The sequence below is a fragment of the Zootoca vivipara genome, chromosome 2 (assembly GCF_963506605.1).
Source record: "Zootoca vivipara chromosome 2, rZooViv1.1, whole genome shotgun sequence".
Taxonomy (NCBI): Eukaryota; Metazoa; Chordata; class Lepidosauria; order Squamata; family Lacertidae; genus Zootoca; species Zootoca vivipara.
The window spans coordinates 55016123-55033782 of NC_083277.1; the positions used below are offsets into that span (position 1 = coordinate 55016123).

General features: G+C 45.5%; 1 protein-coding gene across 1 annotated transcript in view; it reads left to right on the plus strand.

Annotated features, from left to right (window-relative positions):
• The window catches only part of GNAI2 (G protein subunit alpha i2), a 139593-nt gene that overhangs the window by 88298 nt on the left and 33635 nt on the right, over positions 1–17660 (plus strand). The window contains exon 4 of the mRNA XM_035105998.2: positions 150–310. Coding sequence (XP_034961889.1) covers positions 150–310 — 161 coding nt within the window. The remainder of the gene's footprint in view (positions 1–149; positions 311–17660) is intronic.

Sequence of the window (17660 nt, forward strand, 5' to 3'; positions counted from 1 at the left end):
TCCATTGCTCAGCACTAAAACACACTTCCCCGGGGATGACCCTCTTGGGAGGAGTGTAGGAGTGGAATGTGAGCTTCATTGTGATGCTCAGCAGATGAGCCAAGGAGAGCTCAAGGGCCTAACCACCTGGGTTTTGTTTTCCCCTGCAGGATGATGCCCGTCAGTTGTTTGCACTCTCTTGCACTGCAGAGGAGCAGGGGATCATGCCAGAGGACTTGTCCAACGTGATCAGGAGGCTGTGGTCAGACAACGGAGTCCAGGCCTGCTTTAATCGTTCCCGAGAGTACCAGCTGAATGACTCTGCTGCATAGTGAGTGACTTTTCCTTGAATCTTTTATTTTTGCTGGGGTCAACATATTCTGAACTTTAAATAGCATTTGAGCAATGGCATCTTGCTGTGTGTGGGGAGCCAGTGTGATAAAGGGGGCAAGATGGAGCAGACTTGAGTGACCCTCCAAAGCCACTCAATCAAGGCTAAACTAAATGTGACAATTAACAGGCCTATGTATGTCTGTTTCAACTGTGGGCAGTTCTGCAAACATTCTTGCCATAATGGCATTTGTTGTATATTGGCTAAAGTAGTATTCGAAATGAGAAGTGAGTTAATTATGCCTCCAGGATGTATAGCTCTTTAAAACATGGTGGTAGCTGTACTTCCAGCTTTTATTTTGTGTGCCGTCATATTCCTCTTTGCTTCGGAAAATCCTCCTGCTAGAAGTCCACGTGCATGCATAAAACTCCCTTCCTAGAGTGACGGAAAGCATGGCTGAGCAGAATGGCTGGCTCATGCATGAGGTACCTGGGGGCCTTGTTACAGGGGCAAAGCTCATCCACATAGTTCCTGTGGGATTGTTGAGGTTGTGTGTTAAGAGTTGGAGACATGCACGCTTTCCCAAGTTGTGGCCTCAGCCTGCAGCTAACGGAGAAAGGGAACATTCCGTTGATGAAACAGAGAAAGTGGGTGAAATGTTGGCTCTGGGTCGGCCTATTTTATTTCATTTTTTTGTTTTCCAGAAATACTGCTGAGCAGTTCAGACTTTGATTATTTGTTGCCTTTTTACTCATTTGGAATGTCCCACATCTGCCTGTGGAATAGCTATTTAGATTTCGGCATCAAATGCCGTCTTGTGGCATACGAAAACATAAATATTGTGTCAAAACACAGATGGGCCCGCAGAACGAGGGGTGTTAAAATGAAGAGAACTATCCAGGCTTTCTGAACAATATATGTTTTCTAAGGGAAGAAAATTATGTTTTGAAATGTGCTTACGCAGCTCGTTAACTCTATAATGAGGCGCCTTTGCCAGTCTCGCAGCCATTGTTCAATGTGTCTACAATTCACTTGCTAAGTTAGCTGCAAGCAACCCACTGTCTCCACAATATGCTGGTATTGTTGCCAGCAGACCACCATGCTAACAGTTGGAGGCTTCCATCACATATGTATACTTTGAAGTGTTCTTCTGTTCTGGATGTCATGCTTAATGTGAGCACTAGCAGAAAACCTATTGCCTTTTGAAGACTTGCCATCTCAGCCGGTGAGAAGAAGTGTCTGCCTTTCCATTTCAATTGATAAAAAAGAGAGAGAGGAGAGGGGCAGCTGAAACCAGCCCACCCGTTCCTCTAACAGTGTGTTGGTTTTTCCTCTCAGTTCAGCTTGCGTTTCCCAAACACATGCTGTGACACTCTGCTTTCTGCTTGTGAGTAATGTGGTGCTTTTATCTTAGGTCATAAAGAAAGCCAAGAGGTCTCTTTTCTTGATGCAGGGTCGAGCAGGTCAACTGGGGTGTTTTTGGAGGGGAGTTTTGCAGAATCCCTGAGGACCTGCCCTTCAGATAGTCTCTGCTTTCTGCCTAGTAATGCTGCTTAAGGGAGGGCAGTTCAGCAAAGGTCAGAGTATTTTTCTGTAGACGAGACTTCTGAGTCAAGTTTCCTAAAAGTCAGGTTAGGAGTAGAAAATAGCATGCTCCCCACCCACTCCCAAGCTAGTTTACGAAGCCTGAATGAATCACGCTGTCATGTAACTCTGTGACCCAAGCCTTTGCCACTACCTGTCCGCACCACTGGCACTCTGCACCTGATTGCACTCTAGCCCTAGGCGCAACGTGCTTGTTTTAAAGGCCTTTCCAATGAAGGAAGTTTCCCTCTGCTTGTTAATTACTTGAGCTTCTGCTCTGCCTTCCTTGGCAAAATGTGTGGTGCTAGAGTGTTGCTCTCTTGCAAAAATAAAATAAAAATGGATAGGGAACTTGAACTCTTGGTTTTTGTATTTATGCACATGCTATTTGCTAGCGCAATATTTCCAACTGTGGGGCTTTGATTACTACTGACTTGCTAGATTCTGAACTGTTCTTATAAGAAGATCAGGCAAATTTATGGAAGATAGGTTCGTCAATGGCCATCAGTCCTCATAGCTAAATGGGACCTCCATGTCCAGGTGCAGTGCTTCAGTTTTAGCTGCCATTAGCATGTAAAGCAAACGTGGCCTTAAGACGAGCCCTGCTAGATCAGACCAAGGCTATCTAATCCAGCAATCTGTTTTGGCCTACCCACAATCAGGGAGCGAATGCAGCAGCCATCTCTCTTATTTGTTTCCCAGCCTGCTGTTTCTGTTCTTAGGACTGGGGTGCTGCTACCCTGTCACTTAAGGTCTTGTTCACCAACAACCTCACTGCTTCTCTCAGTCAACTACCTTGGCCTCACAAGAATGAATATTAGTGGGAGGGCCATAGCCCAGTGGGAGAGCACCTGCCTTGTATGCAGAAGGTCCCAGGTTCAATCCCCAACATCTCCTGGTAGGGCTTCATGGGAACCCCTGTTTGAAACCCTGGAGAGTCATTGCCAGTCGGTGTAGTAAATACTAAGCTAGATGGACCAAATACATCTGTAAGGTCACTTCCTATGCTCTCTGAGCGCCGCTTGGCAACATCCAAAGGCCCTGACCCACTAGGCGCTCTTTTGCATCCTGCACCTAGCAAAGTCAGGCCCAGGCTTCCACCGGGCCCAGCACTGGCAGCAGCCACAAGCAGCTCTGGCTCGCCCAGCCCTTCCCATTGCCATCCCACCACTGCACTTACCTGACCTCAGGGTTGTGGATCGCGGGCTGTACTGGTCAAAATGGGAGCCTCAGCGATCGCCCTCTCCTGCTGCTGGTTGGGAAACACTGGACTAGATACCCTCAGGGCCCCTTCCAACTCTACAATTTTATAAAGACAAATAGACTAAAAACAGCATTGGACGCATGGCAAAACCATACTAGCCCAACAGCCAACCTAATATTTTAATCCCCCAAGGGCATTCTTTTTTTAAAAAGAAGTTGCGGTTTGTAAGGTCAAAAAGGGTGGAGGAGGTTGACTGCTTTGACCTCACAATGGTCAGCTGCTTAGCTATTGACACTCAGCCAGCTGGGGCTCTGTAAAGGCAAGCAAGAAGCAAGCATGGCTGCTGCTTGGAAATCAGGATGTTTGGAGGGTGGCGTTTTCCCTCAAATGTGCCTCGTGCAACGTGTCAGACAAAAGGGGACCATTGTAGAGTAAGGAATGGGGAAGTGGCCATGCAATCTTATGCAAGGCCATAGCTCAGTGGCAGATTGCATGCTAAGGTTGTAGAAGGTACCAAGTTCAGTTCTCAGGATTCTATGTAGTCAGGCTGGAAGAACCTGTGTCTGAATCCTTGGAGAGCCATTGCCATTCAGCATAGACAGAACTGGACCAGGACCGCCTGTGGTCAGACTCTGCCTAAGGCAAATTCCTCTGTTCGCTACTGAATGCCAGTTGCCGGATGGAAGCAGCCGAAGAAAGTACCGTTGCCTTCCTGTCCTACTGTTGGGTTTTCCAGAGATGTCTGGTCGGCACTGTGGGAGGCAGTATGCTGGTTTATCAGTAGGCCTTTGATAGATAAACAGGGCTGCCATTCATGTTCATAAAGTAAAGTTGGCAATCACATCTGATGTTCATAGCTTTGGCCAGTGGTTGCTGGTGCCAGTTGCGGCTGGTAGGGCGGAAAGCAGTGAGGCCAACAGGATACAGAGCTAGAGCCAATGATGGGCAGAACCAGAGCCAATGATACACAGTGACAACTGGTTTTGTCCCTCCTTGCTGAGGTCTACACTCCTCCCGCTAAGGAGTACAGTGGTACCTCGTATTGAGTCTGCCTTGTCGAGCGTCCATTATGTTGAGTGTCCACGTCAAACCCGGAAGTACCGGAACAGGTTACTTCCGGGTTTGCCACTTGCGCATACGCAGAAGCGCTAAATCGTGCTTCGCACACATGCGCAGAGTGGCACTTTGTCGTGCGTCCTTTTCGTCTAGCGTCTGGGGCTCTGGAACGGATCCCGATCACAAAGCAAGGTACAACTATAGTAAGCTGGTACCCACTGTTTTTAAGAAAGAAGGGCAGCAGGTGGGGGCTGGCTGAGGTTGGTGGGCTCACCTGCTCACCATTATGGTTATGGCTTTTAATTTGATCAGATAAGTGGTGTGGCCAAAGGCTAGGATGGACAGGGAGGGAGGGCACAGGGTGCCAAGTAAGAATCAGTCAGAGAATATATGGTACTTAAACACTTGCTTTTCTTATGCCCCTTTCCCTCCCCTCAACTCCTTCCCCATGCCCCAGACTTCCCTCTTTATCATATTGTGATATTGATCTGAGAAGGGAAAGGGGATTTCCTTATAAAATATGCATTTGTTTTGCACTCCACAAAGAGCTGGCCTGTGAATCGGGTTTGTCCGCTTATATGTACATATCTTTCTTTTCTCCTTTTACTGTTTTCACCTGAGAAATGGCAGAGCAACAGGATGCTTGCTAGGCTAATCAGATGAGCTAAAAATGGGAAAGTTGCCTGGGCCTGAAGTATCCATGCAACCAAGCTAGAGTCCGTGATCAGCAGGGACTGTATGTGAACAGGAAATGTCAGACAAGGAGCCGGGGCTGATAAACAGCGCTGAGGAAACATCGGGGCTCTGTCTAACATCAGAGCTCTGGTTTCAGAGGTGGCAATACTGGGGAGAGGACAAATAAGAGACAAGTGAACAAAGCATGCAGATAATTGGCGCTTATCAATGGATTATCCCTAGCAAGGGATCATCTCATGACCTGATCAGAATTAATCCGTTTTAGGCTGCAATCTTGTACCCACTTTGCCTGGTTTGCAATCTCCACTGTACTCCGTGAGCCTTACTTTTGAGTAGATGGGGTTAGTTTTCCACTGTTAGTTCCCTTTGATATTTATGTACGTATATCGAAAGAAGGGCAATGTTGAGATGAACTCGCAGAGGCTAAAAATCTGAAAGTGCAAATTGAAGCAATTTCCTCGGGGAGACCTCTGGGAATCAGGATCAACCTTGTTAATTCTGTTGATTCTCCTACTTCATTGGATAAAAATAGAACGCCACATGCCTGGGAGTAAATGGAATTTGGGGGAGGCAGGAAGGTGACTTGATCAAGATAAGATCCACAATTGTATGAAAGGTAGGCCTTCACCATGTCCCTGGAGATAGCTTGGTAGAATGAGGGGCCTCAATTATCCAGATCTTCTTGTTTTGCAAACATGTTTACTTCCAAACTCCACACATAGAAGAATGATAGTATCTCTTATATTTGCTATCATTATTCCCACATGCCCAATATGCAAAATGATTGAATACTTTTCCATCTTTATCATCCAGCTACCAACCCCCATGAGGTTGTCAGTTGCATTCAATTTTAAAGATGGGGAGATTGAAGATAGGGGCCTCGTTCACATGTAAAATTGGTAGGGCATGAGACTCTTTTTCTCAGGGTCGTGAGCTCAAGCCCCACATTGGGCAAAACATTCTTGCATTGTAGCGCGTTGGACTAGATCACTGTGGGCCCTTCCAACTCTACAATTCCATGATTCCTTGAAATGGCATACATTCACACACAGCAACCTTGCTCCTTCGTAAGCAATAAAGGAAGCCTGGGTTTAGCACTTAACCCGGAGCTTCCAGTTATGTGCAGTAATAATAATAATTTATTATTTATACCCCACCCATCTGGCTGAGTGTCCCCAGACACTCTGGGCGACTCCCAATTGAATATTAAAACAATACAGCATTAAATATTAAAAGCTTCCCTAAACAGGGATGCCTTCAGATGTCTTTTAAAATTAGGATAACTGCTTATCTCCTTGACATCTGATGGAAGGGCATTCCACAGGGCGGGTGCTGCTACCGAGAAGGCCCTCTGTCTGGTTCCCTGTAACCTCACTTCTCACAATGAGGGAACCACCAGAAGGCCTTCGGCGCTGGATCTCAGTGTCCGGGCTGAAAGGTGGGGGTGGAGATGCTCCTTCAGGTATACAGGACCAAGGCTGTTTAGGGCTTTAAAGGTCAGCACCAACACTTTGAATTGTGCTCGGAAACGTACTGGGAGCCAAAGTAGGTCTCTCAGGACCGGTGTTATGTGGTCTCGGCGGCCGCTCCCAGTCACCAGTCTAGCTGCCGCATTCTGGATTAGTTGCAGTTTCCGGGTTACTTTCAAAGGTAGCACCATGTAGAGCGCATTGCAGTAATCCAAGCGGGAGATAACCAAAATGTGCAAATTGTGAAATGGAAGCCATTTCCCTTTTAAACCATGGATCCAGCCTTCTCTTGCTGATTTTGCGTAGAGATGAGCAAACTGGCAGGAAAGGAGAAGCCTGTGGGTGATTGCCACTCATATACGTCCTGGCTTATTAAACCCAGAGATTTGGCTTAGCATTATATGCAAATGCTGCCAATGACTCACCCAAGATGTTTGAGTTGTCTTCACTGACATCTGTAGAAATAGTAAAAAATAAATAAATAGAAAAATAGAAAAATGTATCCAAATCTATTGTAGGCAACATTTGTATAGCATGGTGCTTTTTGGGTGTGTGTGTGTGCATGTATGTACCTGTGCATGGATGCTTATGTATGTAGAGATAGTTGAGGAGAAAACAAAACCAAGCCACAACATTTCCTAGGAAGGACAAGGAGGGAGAGCTAGTTCTAAAGCACAGGAGGCCGATAGTGCTGGATGGTTGAAGACGATGCTTCTCCCTGTTTCTTTTATTTCTTCTGCTTAGAGCTGAGGTAAAATTTCCTAGAAGATATTTTGCTGAGAGTGTCTGAGATTTCCCCCCCCCCCTCTTCTCAAAAAATCTTTGCAGGATTGTCTTCAAACGTTATTTGTCATTTTTCGGTGGCATTTGCCATTCCCGCACCAAACACACACACACACAGTCTCCCAGAACAACACTAAGTTTGAGGCATTGTGCAGGGTGCCACCACCAACACTTCCAGTGGTGCAAAAAGAAGAAGAAGAAGAAGAAACATTGAGGGGGAAATAGAAAGAAGCTGTGCTGCTGCTCCTGCTAACACTAACAGTGAGCCCCACCCCTGATCAATATTTCCTCCTGAAGAAATTTTGGTGGAAGAGTCCTCGATGCTTTATCTGTGCACTAGCGGGTTGACATAGAGAGTTTGGAGAGGCCTTTTGCTCACTATTCTACTCTGCTAGTCAGGAGGAGGAGGATCCCAGAGGGGTGTTTTGTTTGCTTCCCTCTGTTTCCACTTGATTGAAAGAGAAAGTGCATCATTAACATCAGTGATGACATTTAAATATTGTGTGTGCTTGCATGTACATGCGCGCGCGCACACACACACACACACACACACACAGAGAGAGAGAGAGAGAGAGAGAGAGAGAGAGAGATATGCACATGTTAGTCAACTGTTTGCTGCTTTTTAGAACGGCCACTTGGGGCATTTAAAATTGTTCATCTGATCCCTGGAATGAAATCGTTGCTGTAGCTTTAATAAGCTATTACAGTGGTACCTCGGTTTATGAACACAATTGGTTCCGGAAGTCTGTTCATAAACTGAAGCGTTCATAAACTGAAGCGAACTTTCCCATTGAAAGTAATGGAAAGTGGATTAATCCGTTCCAGACGGTCCGCGGAGTAACCGTTCATAAACTGAAGTGAACTTTTCCATTGAAAGTAATGGAAAGTGGATTAATCCGTTCCAGACGGGTCCGCGAAGTACTTAAACTGAAGCGTTCATAAACTGAAACATGGGTGTAATTGGTTCCGGAAGTCTGTTCATAAACTGAAGCGTTCATAAACTGAAGTGAACTTTTCCATTAAAAGTAATGGAAAGTGAATTAATCCGTTCCAGATGGGTCCGCGGCGTTCATAAACCGAAAATTCATAAACCGAGGTGTTCATAAACCGAGGTTCCACTGTACATTTGCTGACATCAGGGGATACTGCCTTCTTTCCTAGGTGTGCACGTATTTAATAAGTTTGCTCATTTTCTAACCTGCTTTAGTTTTTAGCTTCAAGAGCTCCCTGTGTAACATGGCGCTGGGAAATCTTTTCCGTGTGCGTACACACACTGCTTCAGTGATCACAGAGACAGATAGACTACTCTCATAGTAATAACTTGCTTCTTTTTATGAGCTGGCATTTCGGGGTTCTTTCAGACTGATTGTGGCATGAGCTTTTTGTTCAGTACAGACCATTTCTTCTACATCAGGGTGGAGTGGGGACTCTTTCAGCCCAAGGGCCACATTCACCTCTGGACAGGCTTCTGGGGGCCACATGCAGGGCTAGAGGTAGAAGCAGGCAGTGTAACCAATGTAAATTTTACCACATACAGTAGGCTAGTGTACACACACAACCTTGCTTTTCTCCATCCTGGAAGCCAAGAGCCATTGTCAGAATTCGAGAGGACAAATTCCAGGCAGGCAAAAGGATGTAAGGAAGGATGTGAAGTAACCACAGTGAGGAAGTTGGCCTGGGGAGGGGATTTGGTGAGGGGAGATTCATGAGGGCTAGATAGAGATGTTTGGAGGACCTTATTTGGAGCTTGAGCTTCCCCACCCCTGCTATCGATGTATTAAGTGAATTGGGAAGATGTTATGTTTTGATAGGCAAGGTAAGTAGAACATGCACCTGTGGGTAGCACCACATACAGAAGAAGACAGACAACAGGTTTGCTTCCTTGTAAATGTAGTTCTCCAGATGTGGTTTAAAAGCAGCCACACTCTTCACCCACCTTGAAGTTCTCAGCCCTGATGTACTTTTTACTTCAGCACCTGGTTGTTTGCTTGGGGTTTGTGTGTGTGTGTTTTGCAAGAAGTTTTTAATTAATACAGAATCAAAAGTGCAAATAAGAAAGAACATAACCAAAATTACAAAACATGAGAGATAAGGTACCGGTACTGTAGTATATAAAAGCAAAAACATACTGTGATGGCACAAATTCACAACTTGGCACTTTTATATCTGAATTTGACACATAAGAAATAAAATCCCATCAAATGTTTTTTAAAATGTTCTAGGTCTTCCTTACCTTTAGGAACACCATGTGCTAGTTATTTTCTCTGCAATGGCCGCAGTTTCCACATATTTTGGTGCTGCAAAGAAAGGTACTGTGATGTCTTCCTTTCTGCGGGGTTTGAGTTTTGATCTGAGTTCTTGGATACCTTGTCTCTCCACCTACCTACGGAAGGGCCTCTCTACTTCTTAAAATTTCGCACCCAGCTTGACGGCCTAGCCGACCAACCCACATGTGTGTATTACTCTTGAAGAGGGTGTGAGTAAGCATTTCTCTGTTTTTCTCTACTTTTAGGTCTAGGAAAAAGAGGGCATCTCTCCAGAACACCAAAACAAACTCTCCTTCCCCACCCCCTTGCATAAAACCCCACTTTGGGGGTACTCTGGCCACAGCTTCCCCAAGATGTTTGTGAGCCAAGACTTAGTCTTTTAATAGGAGACCCACTGTTGCCACCCCCTCAGTTCCTGTTGTTCTGCCTGTGAATAATGTTTCGTGTTCCCTGTTTAGCTGCTTAACAGTCAAATACTGCCCTTAAAATTGCTGGTGAGAATGTTTTGTGTAGGCATTTCCACAGTCACTTATCTGTTCGTTTTAAAATAGGAGTAGGAAGGATTTGTTGTCTTCATATCCTCTTCCAAAAGAACTTGGATGAACTTACCCTGGCCAACAGCCACCCAGCTGGGCTAAGTTCCTCACAGAGGAAGAAGGGCCGTGAGCATGGAGCTCCTGCCACACACTTGTCAACAAATAAGTTGCTTCTATGATTCTATCCTATGAATCAGTGCCAACTCCAGGGTATCAGGGGCCCTTGGACAAAATGCTCTCAAAGGGCTCTTCGCCCTAAGTAACCCATCTCATGGCCGGTTCCTGTTTGCTTGCCTTCTATGTGTGGGTGCATTCTGCGCCACTGCCGATGGGACCAAGACCAACGGGGGTCGCTTTCCTTCCTCCTTGTTCTGGTCCAAGAATAGGCAGTTTTTAGGCTTGTGGGATCTCCACCAGAAGCCTGAGAGCCACCAACCAGAGCCAGGAACATACCGGTAAGTCATAAACTTATACAGTGGCACCTCGACTTACAAACGACTCGACAACCGAATTTTTCGACTTACGAATGGGGGTAATGACCGCGCGCTTACAAATGTCTCAACATCCGGGAAAAAACCGCGGCGGTTTTAGATAGGGATTTTTCGACTTACGAATTTTTAGATAGAGTTGCTTCGACTTATGAATTTTTCTGTTTCCAATGTATTCCTATGGGAAATCACATTTCCAATGGCGTTTTTTGACTTACGAATTTTTCGACTCATGAAGGTGCCTTCAGAACGGATTAAATTCGTAAGTCAAGGCACCACTGTAATTAAAGAATTTGGGTTCTAGAGGTTTCGGGGTAGATTTGAGTAGCAGAATCGAATAGAACTTGCAGTCCTTCCTCACAGAAATCCACTATACTGCTCTTCATTTTGGCAGTATAGTTGAGGACAGGAGGGAGATATCCTGTTGCTGCTGCTGCTGCTGCTGCTCAACTGTTTGAATGGGATTCAGAAAGCCTTGCTCATCGACTGCAAATCATACAGAGATCTATCGGTACATCCCAAAGGGCTCTGGGATTTGGCACTGGGGTGCTGTAGGGCATGTGGGCATTGGCTGGTTCTCAGAAGTGCCAGTTCCTGACGTTACAGTGTCCAGAATATCAAAAGTAGAATATCATCTGTCTAGTCCAGTACTTTGTCTTTTGACACTAGTAGACAGTACCAGAAGCTTCATGGAAAAGGTGTTCGAAAGCTAGAAAGAAATGCACAGTGCCTTTCTAGCTATCTGATGTCATGAGTAGACCTTTCTATTGGGAGAAATGCTTGGACCCATGGACCTCACTATCTCCGTGATTTTAAAAGGTTGATATACTTTAATAATATTTGCTGCATGATGTCCCCACACCCCACCCCGGCTCCCCAGCTTAGAAACAGATGTCAGAATGCAAAACACAAGTATTGGCTATGTAGGGTCCATACATGTACAAGCCAGTGCTTTCTTCCTGTTTGCTCTCCCCCGTTCAATATGTGTGTGAGTGGCAATTGGGGGGGGGGGGGATTGGTTGTTAATGTTTATGGATTTTTAAAGGGAAATTGGCAAACTCTATGCACGATCACCCTTTTTAATTGATGATGTCTGCTTGTGTTCTGTAATTGGGCATCTGTATTTGAATGCATAGCATCTTGTAAGAAGCGGTCCTTCAGAGATGAAGGGGATGATCTAAATTACTGGCACCCCGGGGGAAGCAAAGCATCTGGCAGCCTCAGCACAAAGCTGGCGGGCTGTGTTCAGGTTAATGCATCACAAGGTCTAGGCTTATTCCAAGTGCTCAAGACTATTTACATATATCATTTCACTAATCCTTACAAGAATCCTGTAAGCTAGGCCTGCATTGTCTCTGCCATGCTACATAATGGAGTGGGCTGGGCTGGGCTGGTAGACTGAAGTTACAGAGCTTTCCTGACCCTTCTTTCATTGTGACTTCTGCACATTTAACTTGTGCATAACATCTGAATTTGCTCTTTCAAAAGTGAGACTTCCTTGCAGCTCTTCACAATTTGATCAGCCAAACCTTTGATTTAGGGGCCTCTTTATAAAGTCTAATCTGGTTTTGTTTCTTACGCTCAGGTAGCCATTTGGTTTCTTGCCAGTTGGAAGCGACCTCATTTAGTTACCTCTGTTTGTGCAGCTTCTTATAAAAGACCACCACGACTTCCATCACAGTTTGAATGAATAGTTACAAATCAGATCGGTATTACATTGAGGTGCAATCAGGAGTCAGTTTCGGTAGTGCAGTATACTAGCAATAATAAACCTTTAAGTGCCTCTTCAGCTGCAGTTCTCAAATGTTTCACTTGATTGATTGGAAAGTCTCTTGCCCAGAAGCATGCCTAAGACTAAAAGATATTTGTTACTCTTAGAGTCCTGGAGTTCTTTTCCTCTTTGTTCCTCAACCCACCCTCCAAATGAAAAACTCAAGTGATTTTCAGTTTTGCCATTCTGTCCTGATCACTGTGAGTGCCTCTGCAAAAGAGCTTTCATTAATCCAGGGTGAAGCCAAAACCCTGAAAGCCAATTTTATTACTTAAAACAACAGATGGGGAACTTGTGGCCCTCCAGATGTTCCAAATCCCATCATTCCTGAAGACTGGCCATGTTCTAAGACAAATAACAGACAAACTTTCAATTCATATGTAGAAGAAACATTCATGAGATTGAAGAAAAGTGCATTTTTCTGCCCTCAAAAGCCAATTTTCTCACCCACCCACCCCTTTTTTTTTACACAATTGCCTTTTTCAAAGTGGCATTGTGCCTGTGGTACATCCCTCCAAGGTTGTCTTTCTCCTCTCATTCTGATTTTGAAGTGAAATGAAGATTCACTGGTGTGTGTATAAAGCATGATGGACCCAATTCAGCTAACCAGTCCTCTTGGCAGAAGCCCACCCAATGAGTTCCCCTTGCACAGCTGGGTTTCCCCCCGCCCCCGCCCCCCATGACTTGGGAAGGTAGGTCAGGAGAACTCACAGAACAGTGCTAAGGGAGGAGATGGGAGATGGACAAGCAAGAAATGCTTCTGCTGATGGAGTGATCTCCTTAGGGCTATGTTGAATTCCTCCCACATTTCCCATACTCTTTCACGTCTCCCAACTTCCTCTTCCAAGACTGTCGTAAAAAATGGAGGATCATACAACCCTTAATCGAGCGAAATACAGTCATCAAGATGCTTAAAAAGTTCTGTCTAGTTCCCTTGGGCAGAATGATGGGAGATTCACAACCAAAACAGCAACAGAATCTAAATGGCACTTTTTTTTTAAAAGATACACAATCCAGGGTTCCACTTCATAGCAGGATTTAATAATGTTTGGCATTTTTTTTTCTGCTTGCACTAGCACTGATTTCCTAGTTTTCATTTTGTTTGGCATGTCTTGATTCTTCAGATGTGTCAGTGAATGGTTGAATTGCTTTCAAATTTATTTTTTCAAAGCACTCCTCAGTGGAGATAGGGTGCCATTAGCAGTGTTGAATGGGTGGCTTAAGCAGATTGCATGATGTGTTTGATAGTTAACTGCAACATCCTGATTCACCCAACGTTTCTCATCTTCAGCAGCAGAGACCTGACATTTTTTGAAGGAAAAGAGAAGTGAAAGGAATATGAAATGTCTTGGTCAAAACTATTCAAACGATACAAAGAAAAGCTGTGATTAGAAACAAACAAACCAACCCACCATTCTCTTTTCAGGATATTTTAATAAATTAAACAGTGGGAAGAGGGGGGGGTGTACCCATGCCATTATTCTGCTGTGTGCTGTAGTAATTGAGTGTGGCATCTGCTACCTGACCCGTATGTGCAGTTACAGCAGCTACGTGCAGGGAGAAATCAAGCAAAAGGGCAGCTTGCAGATCACAAACCACTAGCTCCCCCTTACATCTCTATAAGATTTCTCAAGAATGGAAGGCTGGTGATCTGACTAATTATGAAAGTTCCCATGCAGTTTATTTTAGTTGTCCAGGTTTCTCTTTCATACCACTATACAAATCAGAGAAAGTTGACATTTGGCTTCCCTCCCCCTCCATCACCCTTCCGCAGTAAATGCATTCAGGTTGTGTGCAGGCCAGAAGTGTTGCATTTGTCCGTACAGAGTCAAAAGGCATTATTTTGCATATTGTGTGATCTGAGCTAACAGCATGTTAGCTCAGATCATGTTTTAAGTGTAAGTTTCCTGGGAGCAAGGGCGTAGCCAGGATCAAAACTAGGGGGGGGGCAAGCCATGATCATTCAGGGGCGGGGCCACAAAGTGGGAACGTGGGCGGGGCTACAGGGCCAGCTGGCCTGACGACATCGTGGTGGCGGCAGCGGCGGCAGCGGCCACCTTGTGCTTCTGGGGCTGGCAACGGCGGCGGCTACCCTGCTTGGCTGGAGAGGACGGGAGGGTCGGGCAGGCAAGAGGGGGTGACAGGGTGGGCGAGGGCAAGGCAAGGCACGGCCGCAGTCACGACGGCTCCGAGGCGTTGCTGCATATCAGCATAATATTTCAACCATGTTGTGGGTTCAAGCCCCACCTTAGGAAAAAATTCCTGCATTGCAGGGGGTTGGACTAGATGACCCTTGTGGTCCCTTCCGACTACAATTCTATGATTCTATTGATATATTGCCATAGCATATGCATCATTCTGCTTTCTTGAATTGTCCTACTCCTAGGCATAGCAGCCAACTCCTAGAGGCCTAGGTGCCCCCCCCCGAATACTAGTAAATACCGTATGTGAAAGAGTCATCCCCCCCATGTTGATGGGCTTTCAATGTGGGGCTTATCTGCCCCCCCCCATATTTTATTAAGAATGGAAGAGGGAGGGAAGGAAGGAAGAAATAGAGAGAGGGATAACTCATATTTGTGGGTGCCTCTGGGTGACGCTGTGATGCTGGAACTCTGCAGCAAGAGGACGGGAGGGTCGGGCAGGCGAGAGGGGGTGGCAGGGCGGGTGAGGGCGAGGGAAGGCACGGCCGCAGTCACGACAGCTCCGAGGCGTTGCTGCATATCAGCATAATATTTCAACCATGTTGTGGGTTCAAGCCCCACCTTGGGGGAAAAATCCTGCATTGCAGGGGGTTGGACTAGATGACCCTTGTGGTCCCTTCCGACTACAATTCTATGATTCCATTGATATATTACCATAGCATATGCATCATTCTGCTTTCTTGAATTGTCCTACTCCTAGGCATAGCAGCCAAATCCTAGAGGCCTAGGTGCCTCCCCCCCCCAATTACTGGTAAATACCGTATTTGAAAGAGTCACCCCCCCCCATTTTGATGGGCTTTCTATGTGTGGCTTATCTGCCCCCCCCCAGTATTTTATTAAGGATGGAAGAGGGAGGGAAGGAAGGAATAATAGAGAGAGGGATACCTCATATTTGTGGGTGCCTCTGGGTGATGCTGTGAAGCTGGAACTCTGCAGCAAGAGGATGGGAGGGTCGGGCAGGGGAGAGGGGGTGGCAGGGCAGGCGAGGGCGAGGCAAGACAGGGCCGCAGTCTCGATGGCTCCGAGGCGTTGCTGCATATCAGCATAATATTTCAACCATGTTGTGGGTTCAAGCCCCACATTGGGGAAAAATTCCTGCATTGCAGGGGGTTGGACTAGATGACCCTTGTGGTCCCTTCCGACTACAATTCCATGATTCTATTGATATATTACCATAGCATATGCATGATTCTGCTTTCTTGAATTGTCCTAGGCATAGCAGCCAACTCCTAGAGGCCTAGGTGCCCCCCCAAAAGAAATTACTGGTAAATACTGTATTTTAAAGAGTCCTCCCCCCCCAATGTTGATGGGCTTTCTATGTGGGGCTTATCTGCCCCCCCCCAGTATTTTATTGAGGATGGAAGAGGGAGGAAAGGAAGGAAGAAATAGAGAGAGGGATAACTCACATTTGTGGGTGCCTCTGGGTGACGCTGTGATGCTAGAACTCTGCAGCAAGAGGAAGATACCGGTACACCTGTACAGGAGCCTTGTAAGCAGCTTTCTCTCTGCTTGATTTACAGCAGGCACGTCCAACAGGTAGATTGTGATCTACCAGTAGATCACTGGATGTCTGTGGTAGATCACTGCTAGATCACTGGCACCCCTAAAAAAAGCTCACCCAAATTTTTCCTCCTCCCTAAAAAAAGCTGAACTATGACCTGAAGCCCTAAACAAAAATGGGCCTCCCTCCCTCCTAAAAGAAGCTCAACAAGTTTGACCTAAACCCCCCAAAACAGGGCTTCCCTTCCTTAAAAAAACTCAACAGCTTTGACCTGAACCCCCCAAAAGGGGGTAGATCACTCCCAGTTTTTAACTCTGTGAGTAGATCAGAGTCTCTTGGGAGGTGGCCACCCCTGATTTACAGTATACAGATGCAGGAGGAGGGGCAGACTGGAACACCAATGCTTTTTATAAACATCACTGTGTCTATCAAAGCTACAGCCCCCCCCCCTTCTTATTCACTTCCTTTTAGCCTTGCAGGGCCACCTTAGTCAAATTGAATCCTCTGCACCCTCATTAAATCGCCAATAGAACTGTTAATGCGATCCCTGAATGCCCATTAACAACTCCAACTGAATAACAATAGGGTGAATAGGGTGGACCTTGCCTGAAGGGATATTCTGCTCCATTGTCTTAACTGCTTAAGTACTGGTAGCCACTTTGCTTTATTTATTTGATGTGTTTTTGTTACAGCTGTGTTCCCGCCCCCAGCAAGTGGAGAGCTGCTCTTGCTAAAGCAAAGCCCTTTCCACTTCAGTTTTTGGAGGGGCAAAGTATTGGTTATGGTCTGTAAAATACAATAATTTTTTGCTTCTAGGGGGGGGGCAGCTGCCCCTTCCTGCCCCCCCCTGTCTACACCCATGCCTGGGAGAGTTTTATTGCGGTGGCAAGTGGCTTCACTGCTGCTCTTAAAATCCTGACTAAATTATTCTGTCTTCCTTGGTACATTTGGAGGAAGTGGATCAAGGAGTGTAATGGTTTGGTCAGCTTCATCAAATCTTTTTTGAGCTCTTTCTGCACACGTTGCTCAGACGGGTTGAATGTGTGGGCAAGCCCAGGAAGTATGCCAATTTATGATGATCCTCTTTCCAGTTTGCTTCCTGAGTTAGCAAAGTCATTGTAACATAATGCTTTAGAAAGTGCGCCTATTCCTGCTCTTGCATTCTCCAAAAGCTCACATATTGTGGGCCTTTTCAAGACACGCAGCACAAAGTCATTACTAAGAATTCAAAATCTCTTATGGATTGTGTAGTTTCGTCCTTCGAAATTGGATTTCCCTGCTCTCTGTTTATGGCTGCTTGGGAATAGTAATTGATTGCATACGTAAAGGTTTGTATGCAAGTTGTTCACAGGTCAGGAAGGGTCATAGTTTGTTTTATTTTTGTCTTGTTTTATCCACAAAATTATAACCTGCCTTTCGGTGGAAATTCCTCAAGGCAGAGCATACCAATATAAGCATAATATTACAATAAGGTAGAGCTATTTTAAAACCCATGATATTACAGGTGACCCACTGTTCCCTACATAAATGCTTTTTATCTGTTTTTGCCTATTAGAGATTAAGACTGCTCATTAAATGAAACAATATCTATAAAATAATAAAAACTCACCAAGAGTTTAAGTAACTTGGAGTTTTTCTTAGCTTTGTTTTGGGAAGATTTGGAGGAATAGGGCTGTTTACTGCACATATTTTGGGTTACCAATTGTTCACACATTCTCCATTTGTGCCCTTAATAACAGCATAAGATTAGGGAAATTAGTAGGTGAAGCTTTTATTGGCACAGGGATAAAATCA